The 22,464-nt window shown below is 40.4% G+C and overlaps 2 protein-coding genes across 5 annotated transcripts in view; one reads left to right on the plus strand and one right to left on the minus strand.

Moving 5' to 3' along the window:
- Positions 1-7,713, minus strand: part of Maf1 (repressor of RNA polymerase III transcription Maf1) — a 131,610-nt gene extending 123,897 nt beyond the window's left edge. For all 4 annotated transcript variants that reach the window (XM_067135636.2, XM_067135634.2, XM_067135635.2 and 1 more), the window contains exon 1: positions 6,973-7,713. In XM_067135636.2, the coding sequence (XP_066991737.1) occupies positions 6,973-7,055 (83 nt within the window). In that variant the 5' untranslated portion in view covers positions 7,056-7,713. The remainder of the gene's footprint in view (positions 1-6,972) is intronic.
- Positions 7,714-8,006: 293 nt separating this feature from the next.
- The window catches only part of LOC136881282 (microtubule-associated protein futsch), a 383,949-nt gene continuing 369,491 nt past the window's right edge, over positions 8,007-22,464 (plus strand). Inside the window, exons 1-2 of the mRNA XM_068225087.1 lie at positions 8,007-8,295; positions 8,687-8,911. Coding sequence (XP_068081188.1) covers positions 8,762-8,911 — 150 coding nt within the window. The 5' untranslated portion in view covers positions 8,007-8,295; positions 8,687-8,761. The remainder of the gene's footprint in view (positions 8,296-8,686; positions 8,912-22,464) is intronic.

A 22,464-nucleotide genomic window follows, 5' to 3' on the forward strand; every position in this document is an offset into this window, starting at 1 on the left:
GAGGAAGAGGTTGCTTTGGATGGAACCGTGTGGACTCGTGTTGACCTACAGAGCTTGCCAGGCCATTGATGACATCAAAATATACTCAGAGAAATCCTAGGTCCCACAAGACGTGCAAAACGCCACATTGAAGAAACTTATCCGCTACTGCCTGGCGTTGTTTTATTAATGAATCCATGCTGCGCCATATTAAACGATGTACCGAGGTTAAAGCTCACGAAGTTCTGAACAATCCTAAATGGACACCTTTTTTGGAAGAATTGGACGCTTTCATTGGTCTTTTATACGCAAGCGCAACTTAAGGAGCTAACACGAACGTTCTCAATCCGTGGTCACAGAAGTAGGGACCTGGAATTTTCTCCCAAACTATGGCACAAAACCGTTTCCTGAAAGTCGTGAGGTTTCTTCGATTCAATGAAAGATCTATCCACAGGGATGGTGGTGGTGATTATTGTTTTAAGAGGAAGTACAACTAGGCAACTAGAGGAAAGTGGAAGGGATCCGACACTTCTTAAAATGAAGATATTGGCCAAAGAAAGACAAGAGCCATGAAGGGCATGAAAATTAAAGACTACCTAGGCCTCGAGTGCTCTAATACTGTTGCATACCTGTCAACTTTATAAAATCAAAAATCAGGAGATTTAGATATGAAAATCAGGAAAAATCGGGAGGAATCAGGAGATACAGTTGGTCAAAATTGCTTGTTCTACTTGTCTTGCGCAATACAGGAGTACTATGGTATATGATAACACTTATTGTCTCAAAACCCGACTGTTTGCTATAGGCGACTAGGTTAAAAATTACACATCTCTATTCCGTCAGAGGAAGTATGTGAGTGAAATGATTGGTCTTTGATAAGTTTTCCGAAAATAGTATGAAATCATGCTCCACACGTGTGAATCAGATGCCATTACTTAGCAAATGCATAGAATATATTGTATCACGCGCCCGCGCAATTATGTCTCCGAATGACTCCTAAAATCTCTAGAAAAGTCACTAGTCGCTATATTTGAAATTCTGTCGCTAAATTTAAAAAAAAAACTCCAAACCTAACGATAGTCTCTAGAATCGACTAGACATATGTGAACGAACACGAACACAGCACACGAGAACGAGAGATTGACATTCGATATACGCGACGCGATATACCGGTACTGGTTTCAATAAACATCGCACATTAGCGCGCATTTTTCGCATTAACAAACGTCGATATTTCAAATGAAGGTGGCAATGAACGAAGGACTTCCGGCCACTTGCGTAGAAAGCTGAAATGGCGGGATTTGAAAACACAGTTTTAAAGTTTAAAAAAAAATCTGGAGAAATAATAGAGTAATCGGGAGGTGGGAAAAACTGCCGAAAATCGGGATTCTCCTGCCTAAATCGGGGAAGTTGGCAGGTATGCCGTCGGGTCGGAAAAGTATAAGAGTTGACCAAGGGAGGTCAGACAGGATAGATGAGAGTGAGAAGCCTGGCGCAAGTAAGGGGAAGCAATGCCAGGACCCAGCTAAGGGCCCCGTGGTCGCCAACCCAAACTCCAAAATTCAGAGCCCCTGGGGCCACTATTTGTCGCCTCTTGCGACAGGGAGGGGATGCCGTGGGTGTTATTCTACTGCCCCCACCCACAGGGATCCCCTGAAAACTGATATAGAATTGCACTTGTATCCGTTGCCCAGCCCTGATATTATGCATTCCTTTTTATGTTCTTCTCTCTCTTTATATGACTTGATTCAACACTTTCCTTCTTTTCCAATACCTATGAGGTTGGTTGACAAAGAAACAAGCCGGAAGCTATAAAATGAGAACCGCTTAAAGCAGGGCCTCTCAGGGTGCATGCGCGTGGTGCATGCACTGTGCACGGTGCAAAAGACGACTTGGCTTGGTTGACCAGAGTGCAGATCCCCCACTCCTCGATTTGGAGCAATAGCGCTAACTCTCTCTTTCCTCACGCCTGTCTCGCTCGCTCCGCCTGTCTCCCTCTCCCCCACTTGCGCCGTAGCGCTCCAAATCCGGGCTGAGTTGAGCCGAGTAGAGCCGAGTAGCCCAGAGACGAAGCGTTGATCCGAGCGGCACCGATGCACAGTGCACGGAGCTCTTGCGCCTCGCTCTGCACGCGTGAGATTTTGGGTGTTTGAGAGGCCCTGGCTTAAAGGATCATAATGTCATTGCCTGTAGAAGAAGGTGCAGTCCATATAAGAGTGCAGAGGTCCCAAATTTACTGCTAGAGGGGCATAGGCGCACACCCACGTGACAAATATATCTAATTTTACTATTTGCTACAGACCAGGTGAGAAAATTAACGTTGATGAACAGCTCTTTCCATCGAAAGCCAGATGCCCATTTATGGAGTATATAGCCAATAAACCCAACAATTTGGTAGTAAATTTTGGTTGGCTGTCGATGTGAAAGCCAAGTATGTTGTAAAAGGTTTTCCCTATTTTAGGAAAGATGAAACGTGACCCAGCAATTGGACTCTAAGAGAACATGTAGTATTGCATCTTGCTGAGTACTTTCAGCAATCAGAGAAGAAATATTACATGTAATAACTTTTTCACTTCACTGAAACTACCAAACTCATTGAAGAAAAAGAACACAAGTATCGTAGACACACTGAACTGTATTACGAGAGAAGTTCCTATTTCTGTGAAGACCAGGAGAGACCCACTCTACAGCACAGTAGTGTACAAAAATGAGGATGCAAGTCTCACGTCCTACCAAGATAAAAAGAACAAGAATGTCCTCATTCTCAGTAAGGTGAACAATGAACAACATCTGAAGAAAAACCTGAAGCAGTCTCTTCTATAATTCTACTAAATTGGTGTCGACATAGTAGATCAAATGAGCCGTAAGTGCGTGGTAAAATCGATGAGTTGGCGATGGCCGGTGCATGTCTTCATCATACTAGATCTCACTGGTCTAAATGCTTATGCATTTTATAACGCAACAACCAACAACCAAATACCAAGAAGAGTATTTCTGAAACAGGTGGTAACGGATCTAGTGCATCCTTACACGGCTTCTCGGATTAGTTGGCCTCCAACACCATCGTCGCTGTTGGCTGCAACAATGAGGCCCTAACCTCCAAAGAAAGTTCACATTGCAGACACTGTCAGGTCACAGTGAGCAAAGGGAACAAGACAAAGGAAAGATGTGGAATGTATAGAAATGTGGTCTGTGATAAGCCCACTTCAAAGCTGACCGAGCAAATCCAACTGATGAGCCCACTGGTACATTGGGACAAAATGCTGGAAATTTCACGACTGAAAAAGCCTAAAGAGCTTAAATGTTTTTAGGGTCTATGATGTTTTTATACTCAATTTGAACCTTTTTCTGGCACCAATATCCTCAAGAAATGAATATGAATTACTATCGGTCAAAATGACGGCTTCAGTAAAAGTAGGTAGGAAGAATGTTTGGTAATCCTAGTGTTAAAAAACTTGACGGTAAAATTCATTCTTAAGGTGATTTGTTTCTTGTTGTTTTTATTGTTGTTGTTACTGTTGTCTCTCTAGCATATCTAAATACAGAGATTATAAGGTTTTGAAGTGGTTATAACCATCGACTACGTTCGATATATCTCGTGATCGCTCGTAACCATTACGTCGACAAGATAAGCCTTCGCTTTTGGCTGATGTTGATGTCAGATTTTCTCTTATGTTCTCTGTGTACTGCACTAGTATGGAATAAGCACTGCTTGGGGTTTAGTGTATTTCAGCCCATTAAATGAAGTGCCTAGAGTAGTGAATGTGATTTAAAAGTGATTAAGATGAAGTGAAATATATAACTGGTTAATATGATAGAGGAAGCAAATGATTTAGCCTGTATCTTTTTTTATGTTTAGTGCCTAAGAAATTTTACTTGACGCCTAGATTTATTTCAGATTTGTCCAGCCCTGATATTATGCATTCCTTTTCATGTTCTTCTCTCTCCTTATACGACTTGATTCAACACTTGTTTCTTCTTTTCCTATACCTACGGGGTTGGTTGAAAAAGAAACAATCCGGAGGCTATAAACTGCTTAAGGGATCATAATGTCATTGCCTGTGAAAGAAGGTGAAATCCATATAAAAGTGCCGAGGTCCCAACTTTGCTGCCAGAGGGACATAGGCGCACCCACGTAACGACAGAGTGAGCATACACGCTCGTCGATCGTCCACTGCAATCAGTTGTGCTGAAAACAGTGAAATACAGGCTTCAAAAGAAGAGCAAAAGGATACAGTGCATTTTCTGACAGAGGAAGGATAAACACTGGGAAAGGGAAGATACATGAAATAAAGATAAAAATAGGTGGTAAAAGGCAAGGTCGCTGGCGACGAGACATGGTGTCGTCACGTTGAGCCAGAGTCAAAACAAAGTCTCCAGTGGAAGCATGCAGGGTCGCCACCACCCGAAAATTCCAAGGCCGTTCCCAAAAGTGCAGGAAAGGTTATGCTTAGCTTCTTCTTTGGCAAAAATGGCCCCCTTCTTTTGGACTTCCTACAGCATGGGACAACGGTGAATCCACAGCGATACTCTCAATCCTTGACAAATCGAAACAATCACGACAGCTCACCTACGGGATCATTGTGCTCTACAAAAGGCCCAATACAGCAGACGCAGTCAAGGAGCTCTTGCAGACATTCAAATGGGAGGTCCTCAGTCACCCTCTATAAAGTCTGGACCTGTCTCCCCACGATTATGGAATTTTTGTTGAGGTAAAGAAGGCTCTGAGAGGCAAACGATTCACCTCTGACGATGATGTCAAGCAGTACTAGTACATTCGGAACTCTTTCACAACGCAGCTCCAGGAATTTTACGAGATGGTCATTCATTCACCTGGTGTCACAGTGGGACAAGTGCCTCAATAGTGCAGGGCAATACTTTTGAAATAAGGGTAAAGGTTTTCATTTTATAGCCTCTGACTCAATGGTCCTCATACATTATACTGTTGGGATCTTTCTTTCCTTTTGTGTTTGTTCTGTATGCCTTGCCTTTTACCACCTATTTTTATCTTTATTTCATGTATCTTCCCTTTCCCTGTGTTTATCCAGCTTTCCTTTTATCCAAGACCTAAGATCTGTTAAGGTGACCCTTTGATATCTGCCCTCCAGATGTAGCTGGAGAGTAAAAATGTTCTTGTCAGAAATAAAGGATGCAGAAGAAATGTGACTAAAAGGAGCAGGTCAATCTATTTGAAGGCAGTAGTGTACCGGTACGAAGTTGTGGAGGCTGTCCTTGTCCTGTTTTCTTCCTATTCCTCTCTCTTCCCACACTGGCCTGTCATTGCGTTCATCCTATTATACATTCTTTTTCATGTTTCTATCTCTCTTTATATGATACCATACACTTCGAAGTGTACACATAAGCTATGAATAGTTTATTAGTATCAATAGAACCATTCATTGCACTTCAGAAATGAAAGACATCCTGTGCTCCAGAATCTTTGATAAAATTGATACTTCTCAGAGATTCTAAACATACAAAGCCTCATAATGGCTCTTCCACTTGGACAAAATAGAGAACACGATTAAAAAAACGTATAGGCTAGAGAAGGAAGAAATTAAAGCTGTCGTTCTGGCACAAAGGACAAAAAAGCAGCAGATCCAGATTGTGTTTTCAATGAAAACCTGAAAAATACCAGCAATTTACTGCTGGATATATGGAACTCCCCTGTTCAATACCTGCTTCACAACAGGAGGACAAATTCCAGAAAGATGCAATCAAACATTAAGATGCCATACAAAGGTAAGGGAGACAGGTGACCCAGGTTCATATACTGGCATTGCTCGGGAAAAGACCATCTGTAAGGTTTATACCAAGATCTTAAAGACAGTCAAGAACATCCTCAACAATACATAAGGCACATTAAGACATCCAGAAAGGAAATTATAGACAGGTGTTTGATCTCCTGAACAGAGAAATGCCCCTCACTAAATTGGCGGACATAACTGGACAAGACAACCTGTTGTCTATAGCTATCAACATCATATTTTCCTACAACCAAGTTGTAGGCCTAGTTCAAAACTGCAAGACATCAGATGCCATAAATTAAGAGTAATAGAGTCCTACAAGATGACCCCCTAAGCTCCCTCCTGTGCAACACTGCAATGTCATATGACAGAGGTCATACACAACACTTTGGTTATAATTTATACACCGATGATATCGTCATGGGATCAAGCAGCAGGGAAAATCTACAAAACGCAATGGGCAACTAACTTATGCTCTCAATAACAGCTTCGCAATTTATAAAAACAAGACAGTTCAGATGGTATTCCGAAAAGGGGAAATAATCATGGCTAATGACAGAATACAATGTGGCGGGAAGGAACCCCAAAATTGTGAATTCATTGAAATATCTGGGCATCACATTTCAACCCTCAGCTACCTCTTTCAGAAGCCATGTAAGGGAGAGATCTTTGGCAGCCATCAGAAGTATATACAGTATGGCCTATGACACCAGGGAACCACACAAGACTGTCTTTAAGCACAGCCATTTATTTTACACTAAGGTCCTCCCAGTGCTAACGTACGGGCTGGAACTCATCTGGTAGCATTCAACAATATCTAACCTATGGGTTACTAATATGTTAAGATCAGATTCGTTAAAAGAATGCTCGAGATCTCCAAGATCTCGTTCCCAAGATTGGTATACAAACTTGCTTTAGAGGCATTTCTATTGGAAGATCTGACAACCTGACACACCTCCCATCCACGAGGCAGAAACGAGAACTTCAGATAAGACAATAGAAACGATCATATGTCAATCTATACTTTTACTCGACTGGTGCTATGCTTAATTAAAATTGGCCTGGACCACATAACGACATGAAAAGCACCTTGAACAGGTTGGCAGTACAGGGCTTTTGCCATTAACTACGCAACCGGTCAGGTTATCATGAGCTATCGTGTAATGTGTATGCGTTTGTGAGAGTGATATATAGATGTGTATGCTGTTTACTAATGAATAAATTAATAATAAACTGAATATCTTACCTGCCAAAGATTTTGCTATCTCCAGTTTCAATTGACAGTGCACTGTTGATGGCCTCAAAGCGAGTACTTTCCAACAACTTCATTTTGAGAAAAGAAATAGGAAATATTAAACAATATTACTGATTCAATAAATGGATCACTTATTGACAAACCAGACCAATATATATTGGTCAAGAAAGCTAACCTAGACGTATAGCTTTTGTTTAACAATAAGCTGGCTATGTTACTAGTAATGGTTGAAAACAACGGAGAAGATGCACCAGCGAGGAATTCAAAAGTTTAAGGCTTGTAAACTAGACTGACTTTTTGTAGCTTGAAAGTTTCTGAACATTCTATTCGGATGTTTGAAGTATCCTTTTCGCTTTGAATGAACAAGACTGAAGGCAGGAAACATTAGCAGAATTTTTTCTTGATGAATATCTTCTTTCGCAGTTTCGAATGCGTACATTACAGAGTGAATTTCTTCACCAATTGCAGTCTTTCCCTAAGGATATCAGCTGTAAGATGCCAGTTGTGTTTACAAACACTCCGTTTGTAAAATAGCGTCCTACACAAATAGCTCTCGATGAAGGTCAAAAGTTTATATTGCTTATGTGTATATCCGAAACAATAAATTGAACACAAAACAGGTAATCACAAAACAGAGCGTTCCATAATAGTACACATCACTAATTCAAGATATTCCTCAGAAATACTAAGCTACTATAATTCACTTAATGACAATGACAGGAGGAACGCAGAAGCTTCTACTTCGCAGCTGTCTTTTTTTAGATGCATACAAGGGGCTGACCGCAGTGAGCCAACTGCTATATTTAACTGTCATAATTCTTATCATGATTTATCTTAGTAAATCATTTTGTAACTAACAGGAGAGACAAAATGCATTGGAAAATGAACAAATTAATAAAACTAATGTACCGATTTCAAATACTTATTTACAGAAATAATTTTGTTTGTAACTATTGGTGTACCTATGTTGGCCAGCATGTATTACCCAGCAGTCAGAGGTCAGAATAGTCATGGTTTGCCTTGTCCTATTTCATTCCTGAAGTTACTCAACATAAAAATTGCGAAATTTATTAGATTAAATACTATATTATATAATTGTTTATTCAGTTTAAAGTATTATTTAATCATGTACCGTGATGTTGATGAACACTTCTTAATTATTTTACTAATTAATTCCCTAAAACTAGTGATAAGGTTTAGTTTTTACTTTCCCGCGACTGTACAGGGATGTTTACAAATAGCGAAGACAAAGACACAGACACTTGAGCGGATAAAATATTTGAATGTTTTGATAAGAATTTCCTTGCATTCATGGTAAATATGGTGAAGATAAAACATATTATTTCCTGTTTGGTTTATTGGTTTTATTATTTCATGCAATCTTTACAAGAAATAAGCGTTAATCATTCAATGGACCCAGAAGTAATTCTACTGTCCGTGAGTGGTAAAAATAGAGCAAGAGTTTCTTTTTTGCCAAATGTGCTCTGTGGGCATGCAATTAGCGTGGTGCTGTTGATTAGGTATCATATTCCCTAAGTGTTCACAATTTTGTTTACATGTATTAGCTTGATAAACGAAGTTATCATGCCGCATTTAATTCCTGTAAATTAATAACCTTATTGGAATACCACGTGTGGCCTGTTGGTATTATGAAAAGATTATCTGCTCGTATAATGCTGCTGTTGATTTCGTTGCCTGTCTCCAGATTGACTTTTGACTTCGATATTAAGGCATACATACCGCTTTTAGGAACAGGTTTCTTTTGAAATTGTCCGGAGAAATGGAAACATGGATGTTCAGACCGCCAGTGTTGGTTGGAGAGAGGGTTGTTTGGCTTGGCAGTGGCAGTGGATTACCTCAAGGAGGAGTTGTTCGCTGGATTGGAAAGATACCGGAAATTGGTCCTGACTGGACAGTAGGTTTAGAACTGGTAAGTTGCATTTACAAGGAGGGCCCACTGTCCCTGTGAACTATGTTACTTAATAGCTGTTTTATTATGTGATTAGGTCTTCAGCAAGGAAAACATTTTCTCAAACAGTATTTGTAAATGAAACATTTATTATAAACTTTATGTATGCTTTTTCCTCTCAAGAACGTTCCTGATAATATGACAAACTATTGTTATTGATTATCAGAGTTGTAGAATTGGGTTTGACATTTAAGCTACATAGACAAACTATTGCTATTGGTTATCAGCAAGTAGATTTGGGTTCCAACATTAATACTACCAACCTTGGAACCTCAGCACAGTGATATTGTGAAATAGCAATGATCTAGGCGTGCTGTCTTGATTTTTACATGCATGTGCATATTTTACTGATCAGACTATTTATAGGCCTACTCCTCAATATTCTTAAATTCATGAAAGTTTGAACTAAAAACTTCAATGGAATTAAGTTATGTTTTGAGCTTGCATTCAGGTTCAAACCCCACTGTTGTCAGCCCTGAACACTGTTTTCCATGGTTTCCTATTTTCACACCAGGCAAATGGTGGGATTGTACCTTCATTAAGGCTACAGTCGCTTCCTTCCCACTCCTATCCCTTTCCCATCCCATCATCGTTATAATACCTATCTGTGTCAGTGCAACGTGAAGCAGATAAGTTAGTAAAAAAAAATAAAGGAAATGTGTTCGAATCCAATTTCTTACAAGGATTTCTCAAACTACAGTAGGCCCTAAATTAGCCCTACACTTGTTATAACTGATCTGAGATCTTGCATCCTTTCTGTTAATGAACCGATTTCTTTCACATACTGCCAGATGGGAACAAGTGCAGAATTTGATGTCAGGAATTAACAGATATAAACTACTACAGTATTTGTCCTGTGTTCCTTGTCTTCATATTATTTGTGTCTCCATTTTTTTGGTATCTATCTGTCTTTCTATCCTTATCCTCCTACTCTTCCTACATCAATAAAGAATAATTATCAGTGATAAAGCTGGGAAGCAGAAAAGAGTTTGGTGGCTAGAAAGAGACAAATAGAAGAATAAGGTTTAATTAAGGGATAGCCCATCTATGAAGATAGTAGTCTATAAAAATGTAGTGTGTGTCATCCTTTGTGTGTTTATAGATAATTGTCGTTTTAAGAACATTAATACCATGCGCTTATACAACACCACCTCTGGCCACTCCTCCACCCAGGCATCCTGTGACAAACACTGTCAGAGCTGTCGACAATTCAAGGTCCTTGCATTAGTCATAGTTGCCCGAGTGGAGGAGCAAGGACTTCTGCAGCTCCAGTCTTGCACTCACCTCAGTTCTCTCTTCTGCTGCTGTTGCCACCTCGCTAGCCAACACAGACTGTACACATCATTGGCATTGGGAAGGTAGTCCTCAAATCGTATCCCCACCTTCCCCTATCCATCTGTGTAACATCACAAAGGAAAATCATCATTATTTCTCCAAGCATTTTCAAATCAGACTTCCACTACCTATGGATAGGCTATACAGGGTCTCAAAAATGAATAAATGGTCATTATCCCCCTTTCATCGCTCTCTCTTAACTTCAGTTTTCAATTATTTCCGTAACTTTGGTATTTGAGGATTATTTGGCATTAAACTGAATATACCCCTCCTGTATACCTTCCACCCATCTGATCATACTTCATACCAGGAAATAAATAAATAGGGCCTACTCTCACTGGCACGGAAAATGCAACACTTCAATTCCTTAAAACCCTGAGATTTATTTTAACCTCCAGTCACTTTTATGACACTGATCAGTTATTTTGTGATATAATATTGTGGTACGGACAGTGAAAAAGAATGATTTCTTATAAACAATTTGATCAAATTAAGTAAGGGATACAGAAGCAGCATGTATGGATTTACACTTCAAGGAAATTTTGAGGAAGTTCATGAAGTTAATTCGCCTTTGTTTTGGTTTTCTACACTTCGCTTTGCTTTGCTTCACTTCATTTCACGGACTTCTTCTGTCATCCTCAAAAGCCTGTATTACATCCTCTTGCACCAATCATGGTATTCAACCTTTCAGGCATGCCTCTGATTAATACTGCAATATCCTCATCAGGAATCGTGTCCCATTCTTCTCGGAGGGTATCCTGTAGGTCCTGTAGGGTGTCTAATTGTGCTGATGGACCCTTCTCCCCAGGTGGTCCCATAGATATATATATATATTTTTTTTTTTTTCTAGTGGCTTTACATCGCACTGACACAGATAGGTCTTATGGCGACGATGGGATGGGAAAGGCCTAGGAGTTGAAAGGAAGCGGCCGTGGCCTTAATTAAGGTACAGCCTCAGCATTTGCCTGGTGTGAAAATGGGAAACCACGGAAAATCATCTACAGGGCTGCCAACAGTCGGATTCGAACCCACTATCTCCCGGATACAAGCTCACAGCTGCGCGCCCCTAACCGCACAGAGGATTCAAGCAGACCAAACTGTAACATGAATATCCACTTTATCCAAGAACTCTTGAACGCAGCTCGCAACATGTGGGTATGCATTGCCCTTCATTAGTGTGAAACCTTTACCAATAAATGGAGCAAAAGGCACAACATGCTCCAGAAATTTTCCGCCTCATATCAATGTACTGTAAGGCTCCCATGGTTCACAAAGACCAAATCCGTCCTTGCAGTTATATTGATTCCTGTCCACACCATTAGAGAACCACTATTGAAAGGTGTGGTGGTGGTTATTGTTTTAAGAGGAAGTACAACTATTAACCGACAACAAACAAAAGAACCTTCAGCTAGTTCAGTTAGCGCAGCTTGCTTTGATTCATCCCGATCTTCTCCGACAATGCGGCATCAAGGACAAGCATATGCGCGACTGACTGGATGACTGTCAAGCTGCCATTAACACATACTGTAACTAGCTGTAGTTAGGCTCCTCTATTGAGGCTATTCTTTCATTAATGCTGGAAACGCAATGCAATTAAAAGTACCAAAGTAAATGTGAAGCGACCGAAGCATGGAGTTAAATGGAGCTGTTTGCAATTCTCAAACAGTAAACCATGTTTTAAAGAAATATACTGTTCCAGTAAGTGTACACACAGAGGACGTACATGAACTACAGGAAATCATTCATGCAGAGCACTCAATCAATACTGATCTGCATTTAGGACAGTCGCCCAGGTGGCAGATTCCCTATCTGTTGTTTTCCTAGCCTTTTCTTAAATGATTTCAAAGAAATTGGATATTTATTGAACATCTCCCTTGGTAAGTTGTTCCATTTCCTAACTCCCCTTCTTATAAACGAATATTTGCCCAATCTGTCCCCTTGAATTCCAACTTTATCTTCATGTTGTGATCTTTCCTACTTTTAAAGACACCACTCAAACTTATACGTCTGCTAATGTCATTCCACGCCATCTCTCCACTGACAGCTCGGAACATACCACTTAGACGAGCATTAAAAAGTAAGTCATAAAAGGCGATGTAACCTGTCATTCTTGTACGGTAGAATTCCATTAGTCCAACAGTCCGGAACGCCCGATGGTCCGGCACCATTCCAGGATTTTTCTTTTTACGTTTGTGACATTTAAAGCGCACGGCACGGTTCGAAACCTTTCCGGAAGTGTCCACTATGCGTCTGCTACTGTTACACACAATCAGCATTGTTGGCTGTCACCACGCACAGGTTCAGTTCATTGTTTTGATTGTGACTACTTTTCACTACAGTACTTTTTCTTGCGATCTAGCCGCAGGGTCCCTAGATAAATTCATCGTTTGCTGAGTGTAATACTAATTACAATGTCACTGAACTTATTGATTTACAAATAATCAGAAATAACTTTTATGCAAAGCAACAACAAACTCGAAAACAAGAAGATATTCAGGATTTTTTTAAGTCACACTAAAATATTGTATAGTACTGTACATGTATGTAAACTGAATGTGATGAATAAAAATTTGGTGCTGCGATAATTTTGAGCTAAAGTTATTAAACTAATGATTCTGCTGATCAACATTTTACCGCAAAATGCTGTGATACTGCTGTTTTCGCTGTACGCCTTAACCTATATCGTAGTAAGAGGTACCGCCCGATAGTCCGGCATTTTCGGTAATCCGGCACCGGGCCGGTCCCGAACGTGCCGGACTGTCGGACTTCTACTGTACCTATCTTATCTGTCATCTCACCATCATCTTCCTGATTACCGCTTTCATCCTCAGAAACAAGCTCGGTAGCTGCAGCTGGTTAAGTACAGCCAGTATTTGTGAGATAGTGGGTTCAAACCCCACTGTTGGCAGCCCGGAAGGTGGTTTTCTATGGTTTCCCATTTTTACACCAGGCAAATGCTGGGGCTGTACCTTAATTAAGGCCCCACTCCTAGCCCTTTCCTATCCCATCATCGCCATAAGACCTATCTGTGTCGGCGCGATGTAAAACAAATTGCAAGAAAAAATTATACCCAGAATTCTACTGTTTCATAAACTGTGAACCGAAGTTATTGCAGATATCAAACAAGTTTTTTTTTTTTGCAAATTTTGACTACTTGCATTACTGTGGTGGGAGTTCACATTCTGCTCACATTTTTCACGTACATTTCGATCTGCATCACCTGGAACCACCTTAATTTTCTGCGTGAATGAATGAGGCAGTCAAAATGTAATATTTTTTCCACCCAATTATTTTTTGTGATTATTCATCCAAAACTCCATTTGAATCAATGAGGCAGTCAAATAGTGAATTTTTCCATTCAATTATTTTTTCTATTATTCATTTGGAACTGCATTCGAATGAATGAGGCAATTGAATAGTATGCCTCTTCAGTGCCACGAATCTACTACGCTGGCGTAGCAGGGGGAGAAGTGATACTCCCAGGTGGCGGATAGGGGGTCCTAACCGGTTTGCCGGCGGACTGGAGGGAAATAAAATACCTCTCGCGGACCAAACACACTACCCCCTGCGGGTGGGGGACGCACATGTAGATTACACCCGCGGTATCCCCTGTCTGTCGTAAGAGGCGACCACAAGGGGCCCAAGGTTCTGTCAACTTGGGAGTGTGGATTGGCGACCATGGGGCCCTTAGTTGAGTCTTGGCATTGCTTCCACTTGCCAGGCTCCTCACTTTCTTCTATCCTGTCCGACCTCCCTTGGTCATATCTTGTTCCTTTCCGACCCCGACGGTATTAGAGCATTCGAGGCCTAGGGAGTCTTTCATTTTCACGCCCGTCGTGACCCTTGCCTTTCATTGTCCGGTACTTCCTTTTTCGCAGTGACAGATCCCTTCTTTCTTCTTCTTTTTTCTCTCTCTCTACCCGGGTGGGGTACGCAGACGAAAAATACACCCACAGTATCCCCTGCCTGTCGTGAGGGACGACCAAGGGATGATTGAATTAGAACCATGAAACTACTTTTGATTCGTACCATCACGCAGGGAACACCATGGGTTGCCTGTACTTGTGAGTAGTACCACTATATTAGGTACGAAACAGGTTTGTGATTAGTAGCAGCAATGAGTTTTGTTCTCCTATGGGTTTCCAGTACCTGTGAGTCGTACCCATGTGAGCAACAGCGCGGGTCTGGGCGTTGCCTGTGAGTTGTACCACTATCTGAGCGACATCGTGGGTCTGTGTTGCTTGTGATTGGTACCCACTATGTGAGGAACACCACGGGAATACCGGCACCCGTGACTAGTACACCTAGGTGAGGAACATCATCGGTTTGCGTTGGCTATGAGTGGTGCCATTGTGTGAGAAACACCATAGGTCTGCGTTACTTGTACGACGTACAATACTTGTGAGTAGTACCATCATGTGTGGAACACCGTGAGTCTTCACTACTTTTGATTAGTACCCCAACATGACAAATACCATGGTTCTACTTTACTAGCAATAAGTACCATTCTGAGGGGCCTTTGACCTGGATTTTGGACCCCTTTAGACATCAAGCATCCTCGATTCAGGATTGTGCTTTATAAGTGGTCCCTTGGTCAGTAATACTATTATTTATGGTCTTTCTTGAGTCAGATCCACTGGTTTTTGTTTTTGGGGGTTCATGTCCATCCATTCGTCTTCATGACTTTTTATTTTGGTCCGTGGATGATTTTGACCTTTTTGTTTGTTATTTCATTTCATACCATTAGGGGCTGATGACCTCGATGTTAGGCCCTTCTAAACAACAATCATCATCATCATCGCCTCTTCAGTGACACCTGAGCTATCTATGTCAGCTGTTGGTGAAGCTGCAGAGGATCAAACCAGCCTTCGGGCTGAATACCCAACATACAACATGCTTTTGAAATAACCAAATGAAAAGTAATGTTATTAAGAGAGTTAATTCACTCATTTAGTTTCAACATGTGGAGATACGTTAGGAAAAGGGCGTATTTTTATTTTTCATAAGAGTTCATCAATTCGCTTATTTCAATCGATTATCCATCCGAAACACTTAAACCGAAAAATCAATTCATGACGCATCCGAATATTCTATGCGATACAACTGAATGATATTTGAAACACATTTGATTATGTTATTTGATTATCTAAATAACCTAAATATCTAAATATTTGAATATTAAAGTATTCAATTATTTTATTTGATTATTTAAATAATCAAATGGAGGTTATTCAATTATTAAAAGTATTTGATTATCCCATCACTTACGTGTACCATCTAGTTAATATAATATAATATAATAATAATATAATTGGAAGTTCAGGGGCAATTTCTTTGAACCACTGAATTCTGGTCAGAGATTTGAGAAATATCTTCTTTGCATTTGATATTAAACCGTCTACTTCTCGGAATAGCCAACGTATTTCTTCATAAATTCGATGCAGCACATGGTTGAGGCATGTCATATGAAGAAGGTTGGGGGAAATGTTTGAGATCCATGCAGGTTTATTTCTTGTTGGTTCAATATCAGAAGTAAATAAAAGCAATTTCTTGTGTTTAACTCCATCTGGCCATAGTATATTCAGTGCAGATGTGACCACCTGAACTATAGTTAAACTCTCTCTATTTAATTCTTCACATGAAAGATATATTTCAAACAGTTGATCATAGTCCACTGAGCCAATCACTATATTCACTATGAACCTACCACAGCGATCCATACTTTTATCAACAAGTATCCATATTTTCTTCCCAAAGACACTCCCGGCACTAAAAGCCATACGCCATTTCATTTTCATACTTGGAACTTCATCTTTAGTATAGGCCTACTTATGTAAAAAAAAAAAATTAAGTGTGGATTTTCTGTAAATCATTAAACACTTTGCAGAAATCTAACAAAAATTGGCACTGGCATTCTGAAATGGCATATGATAGGATGAGAATTGCTTTTGACACATCTGCTTTTGTTGTTTGACCCAGAGACAATATTTGATTTGAAGTTTGTAGATGCTGTGAAACACGGCTCTTTTTCACACAGTTCACTGATGTTTCACATGCTTTGAAAAAATTAGATAGAGCCATCAGTAGAAAATACATCAATGAATTATTTTATGTAATTATTCAACTTAAATTTTAATCCTGGATTTTTTGGCATGGTGAACTAGGAAAGAATAAGAAAGATTTAACACTCTCAAACCACTTCATTGGATGGCAAAGGCTGGCTGAGGTAACAAGCTACTGGATGCAGATGCTGTCTCTTCAGAGCCACCCGCAACCCAGCATTCACACGTTTGTATTTTGCACAGTTTAAGGAATGGATGCTGGGTATTGCCACCACCTCTTAAGCAGCTGACCATGAACAGTTGGAGCCATAAATTGAGAATAAATACACTCTCTGACAAGGGAACATCGGCAATGGTTAAGTCGCCGATTGCGATGACACTTGGAAAACACATTGAGGTACACGTAAAAACGATGTCGGCATCAATTTTGGGTGCCAACATTCATTAGGGCGTTAACTGCGGGGCCTAAAAGTTGTGACATTTCAAATTCTGCGCGATCAGCGATGAATACCTGCTGGCCAGTGCTAAGCTGGCACACTGCGTACCTGGAGACACACCTCTGCACCTCCTCCCCTCCCCATTCCAACTGGTTCACCACCGCACGTTTCCCTTCTGCCCGCGCTTGCCGGCTGCTTAGCTGTTCAACGGGACCGGCTCTATTCTTTGCTTCTTTTCGTACTATAATTATTGACATCCTTTAAATAACGTTCCGTTTTACACATAATGATAATAAATAACCTACACTAATATACCCATATTTTTTCAAATGTTATATTTTCATTCCTGCTAATTCCGGTGAGTTATCACATTCGTAGGTACAACTCCAAGTTAAGTACCACCGGGCGTGGTCAAACGTGAGATGGGGTACCGCGTCCTACCTACGCTTAAATTATTATTTACTTCTAAAACGCCTTAAAGCTGTCGGTAGTGTCCTTTAGAGTGGACATACATATGGAATTAATTAAATTAAATCACCCACGTTTAAACAATGTTAATAACCTTTTTATGTAAAGAAATTACGTGCCCGGGTAGAGGATCTCAATGAATGTAATGAGTTTGGTACCTCGGGATATCAAAACCTGGTTATAGGTCCAGATCTTCTTTTTATGTCCCCTTCCCCCCACCCATTTTGTGTACGCTATCAGTTGTGTCATAACGAAACGACATCGTGGACGACAACAAGAACAATTATAAACTCCGAGTTTGAAACTACTAGTATTTTCCGTATTGCGTACTCTGGTATAAGGAATAGGCCCTTAGGTAGAATGTTTTTATTTGTGCTTGTACTGAACGCTTTATTTATGTTTTGCAGTGACAGGCACAACACGTTTCAATTGCAGCAAGGGTTGTCTAATATAAATAAATTTAATGCATAGGCAACTTTGATATGAATATGACATGGAATGTAGTAAAGTTTGACATAATAAGAAAAGTCTTCAAAAATAAAAAAGATGTGCATTTATATATGCAGTAGATATACAGTAATCACAGGCAGACCTGTAGTCTTACTGTACCAGTACTTTTGCGTTATAGCTGACGAAAGTCTATATATTCAACAAGTACTGATATTAAAGTAGCACACTACACTCTTCTGGGTATAATGGCAGTTACATATGCAAAAAGTTAAACGGCTATTGTACTACTGGTACAACGACAAACAATTACAAGGCAATACAATAAATGACTCCGTATACATCGGACAAGCTCCCCGTCAATAACTGATAATAGACCAAAAAAAATCTTTGGTCTATTCGAAACATTAAAAAATAGGGAAAAGAAAAACCGAAACAAAACACAATTAACAACAGTCACCATACTTCTTTTTTTTGTTGCCAATTGCTTTACGTCGCACCGACACAGATAGGTCTTATGGCGACGATGGGATAGGAAAGGCCTAGGAGTTGGAAGGAAGGGGCCGTGGCCTTAATTAAGATACATCCCCAGCATTTGCCTGGTGTGAAAATGGGCAACCACGGAAAACCTTGGGCTGCCGACAGTGGGATTTGAACCCACTATCTCCTGGATGCAAGCTCACAGCCGCGCGCATCTAACCGCACGGCCAACTCGCCTGGTGCATACGTTTTCATAAACATTTCAGAAAACGTAAACTGACTAATACAATGTGGAAATTACAAAGGAGAGATATGAGGAAGGCTGATAGAGTACTCAAAGTGTAGCACCGGTTCTCTTCGACAGCTAAGAAGACGGGCAGGCGCGGGGAGAAGGGTGACGAACCAGAAGGAGGGGCGGAGGTGTGTAGGGGATGAGCTGCAGAGGCATGTCTCTTAAGCACGCAGTGTGCCGGCTTAGCATTGGCCAGCAGGTATTCATCGCTGATCGCACGGAATTTGAAATGTCGCATCTTTAAGGCCCCGTAGTTAACGCCCTAATGAACGTTGGCACCCAAAATTGATGCTGACATTGTTTTTACGTGTACCTCAATGTGTTTTCCAAGTTTCATCGCGATCGGCGACTTAACCATTGCCGATGTTCCCTTGTGAGAAACAAGTTTCAGGTTACTGGAGAATATGATGTGGAATTTTTACAATATGGGGTGAAAGTATAAGACGTTCAGAAAATACTGTTTAAGTTACTATACACTGAGTGCCCAAAAGTCATGGGAAGACACTGAATGTGATGTTAATAACGTGTTGCTCCTCTGTGAGCCCACAAAATGGCTGCAATATGGCAGGGCATCGACTCTACAAGGTGTTGGAACCATTCTGGAGGCTACAAAGCTTTAGGGTCCACCTTATTCAATACTATACCATTTGTTGAGTAGATGCAATTACATCATATTATGTTTATTCAGGGCTAGTTTCGACGCTATACTGCGTCATCTCCAGCTGAACAGAGGCATTGAAAAACTGGCAATCATATAAATATTATCAACATTATCACAAATTAAAATCTTATAATATTACAATTAAAATGAATATATATTTAAAAGATATAGTGCTTGTCCTTCCTTTCTCAACAAGTCGAAGTCTTGTGGGTCTGTTGTACCAAATTATTAAAACCATATGCGATCAGGTTCGCTATAATTATTGTAATTTAAAGGTGAATTCAAATTCACACACAAAGTTATTAAAATAGTTCCATTCATAAAACACTTCGTAATTCTGCGTATCGTGCAATCATAAAAACAGATGCCATGAAGTTATGCAGTGTCCTTTTTGACAGTATTGTTCAGTGAAGCAAGCCCAATGAGGTGGGAACGTACATAAAATCCTTAAGCTAATAACAAGAACTACGTTTCTCAGTTCAAATGCGGATCCTGTGAATAATAAGAAATGTAATAGTTATAATGTCACAAAGGAAAGGCAAGGTATAAGATCGTGTCCAATACCGTAAATGTTTATATGTCTTACCTCAGAAGGTCGTTGACTGAGCGAAGCGTAGTGAAGCACTATGAGCAGTGATATGATTGAGTTCAAGTGCCCACGGTGGGTTGGGACAGGAGAGGTTGAATAGGGGTAAGTGGGAGGAAAGACTGAGGAGCGGCAGCATGAGGGGGATCTGGGGGGTGTAGTGGAAGAAAGGATAATGAGCAAAACTATTACGCATAGCTTGAAAAACCGAACTGAAAACAAGGCCTTTTCGATTCTTCCTTTCCTGTTTTTGTATCATTTGTTGGCAAGTTCAATCTTATTTTTTTCCTGGTGTTCTTCCTTGGTTTTCTTCTCCTTCAGTTTCCGTATTTTGATACGTCTTTCTTGCTTCTCTGTCCACTTCCTTTCTTCATTGTTTTCAGTTTCATTACCAGCAGTCATTACCAGTGCTATTACCCTTACATCTGTAACATTCCCTTCATTTCCCAGTCATAGATCATGTAATCCACAGTGGATTTCTTAGACCAGTCACTGCTGTACCAGGTTATCTTATGGCTTTCTCTCTTCTTGAACCATGAGTTTCCGACCATCATCCCATTTCTTTTGCACAGATCCAGTAGCCTTTCCCCTTCCTTATTTCTATTTCCCCATCCTTCTGCTCTAAGCATGTTCTCAAATCCCTTTCCATGCCTTCATGGGCATTCAAGTCCCCTATTACTACATTGTTTTGGCCATTCAACTGTCTCTCCAGTTCTTTCTCAACGTCATCTTTATCCTATTGTGTGCATCCTACTTGTGGAGCATTTATTTGTACAAGTTCCCAGGTTTTTCCTTTGACTGTTATTTTGACTTTAATCAACCTGTCACTTATCCCGTTTACTTCTTCTTTGAGACCATTTCTTACTACCACCCCTACTCCATTTCGCTTTCCTTTGTTATTTCCTATCCAGTAAAACCAAAAACCATTTCGCAGCTCTCTCTTACCTTCCCCCATACCTACATTATTAGTCTCTGCCAGCCCTAATACATCCAGTTTTCCAACGCTTCAAGTTCAGAGAAAGTTTGCGGGCACGCCGCGAAACACAAATATGACCTATAGGATGGTGAAATTCCTTCTACAATAGCCTGTACAATCTGGTCTTCAGGAAAATGAAGAGCAAACACCCTAGTATAGAATTTAATGTCTTGTATGAAATCAGCCAAATTTTCATCCAAACGCTGTACACGATAATAGTACTTCTGAATCAGAGATGACCTCGCGCGGGCGGGAATAAAATTTGCAAACAAGTGTGCATGAAAATCTTCAATAGATGACTGTTCGGCTATGGCTCTTACTATTTTGTCTGAGAGAATACCAATTGCATAGGGATAGATGATTTGCAAAATCTGACATGGGGAAAGAGAAAAAAGAAGGGCATGATCCTGAAATTCGACTAAAAATCTTAAAAATGAAATTACGTCACTGGTGGTATTAACGGAAAACTTAGAGATACCTCTGAGCAACATTGCCAATGGATGAGGCAAACTGCTAAACCCTGGTGACATAGTAGGTAAAGGTTTCAATGGCAAGGAAGTTAATTCCGAACGTATATTATTCAACGATGCACGGCGTTCAGACTCGTCCAATGGGGCAGAGGTTGTTTGAGCAGCGATGGTTTTCCTATTTACTTCTCCCTTAGGAGGCTCTTCCTCGCTACCTACATTCACTGTGGTGGGTAGATCGCTTTTGGGAGGAACTTCCCCAGTTAACAATTGAGTGACCTTGCTAGATAATTCAGAAATATTTTCAAGCAGCGTACTAGCTTCCTTCTTCTGAACGTCATTCAGCTTTAGAGACAACAGATCGTTAACTCTATTTGAAAAATGATATAGCCTGGCTTGCACACGCTTAATTTGATTAGGAGAAGGATCATTTTCATCAAAAAAACTAACTACAGATGCTAGCCCAGTAATATTCTCGACGATCGTGGAAAGAGAGTCGTCAATTTCTTTCTCTCCCAAGGTGGGGATGGAAATGGGCAAATCAAGGGACTCTCTAAGCTTGTTTGTGTCTACCGCAACCGTGCCTCCAGATTGCACATTTCTAATAGTCAATTCATAGATCAACTCCTCCTTGCGCAAATAGTTAAGATGGAGAACATCGCGAGGGCCGGGCATGATGACAGAACAATTTTGAAAAACTCAAAAAATTCCAGCAACTGAGAAAATGGTTAGAGTTCGGATCAAAACAATATTTAGCCGTCAAAAGGGGCTAAAATGAGACCCATTCAACCACGCTCTGCTACCACTTGTTACCGTGTTTTGGTTCAATCTTATTTTTTTCCTGGTATTCTTCCTTGGTTTTCTTCTCCTTCAGTTTCCGTATTTTGATACGTCTTTCTTGCTTCTCTGTCCAGTTCCTTTCTTCATTGTTTTCAGTTTCATTACCAGCAGTTATTACCAGTGCTATTACCCTTACATCTGTAACATTCCCTTCATTTCCCAGTCATAGATCATGTAATCCACAGTGGATTTCTTAGACCAGTCACTGCTGTACCAGGTTATCTTATGGCTTTCTCTCTTCTTGAACCATGAGTTTCCGACCATCATCCCATTTCTTTTGCACAGATCCAGTAGCCTTTCCCCTTCCTTATTTCTATTTCCCCATCCTTCTGCTCTAAGCATATTCTCAAATCCCTTTCCATGCCTTCATGGGCATTCAAGTCCCCTATTACTACATTGTTTTGGCCATTCAACTGTCTCTCCAGTTCTTTCTCAGCGTCATCTTTATCCTATTGTGTGCATC

The sequence above is a fragment of the Anabrus simplex genome, chromosome 1 (genome assembly GCF_040414725.1).
Source record: "Anabrus simplex isolate iqAnaSimp1 chromosome 1, ASM4041472v1, whole genome shotgun sequence".
Classification (NCBI taxonomy): domain Eukaryota; kingdom Metazoa; phylum Arthropoda; class Insecta; order Orthoptera; family Tettigoniidae; genus Anabrus; species Anabrus simplex.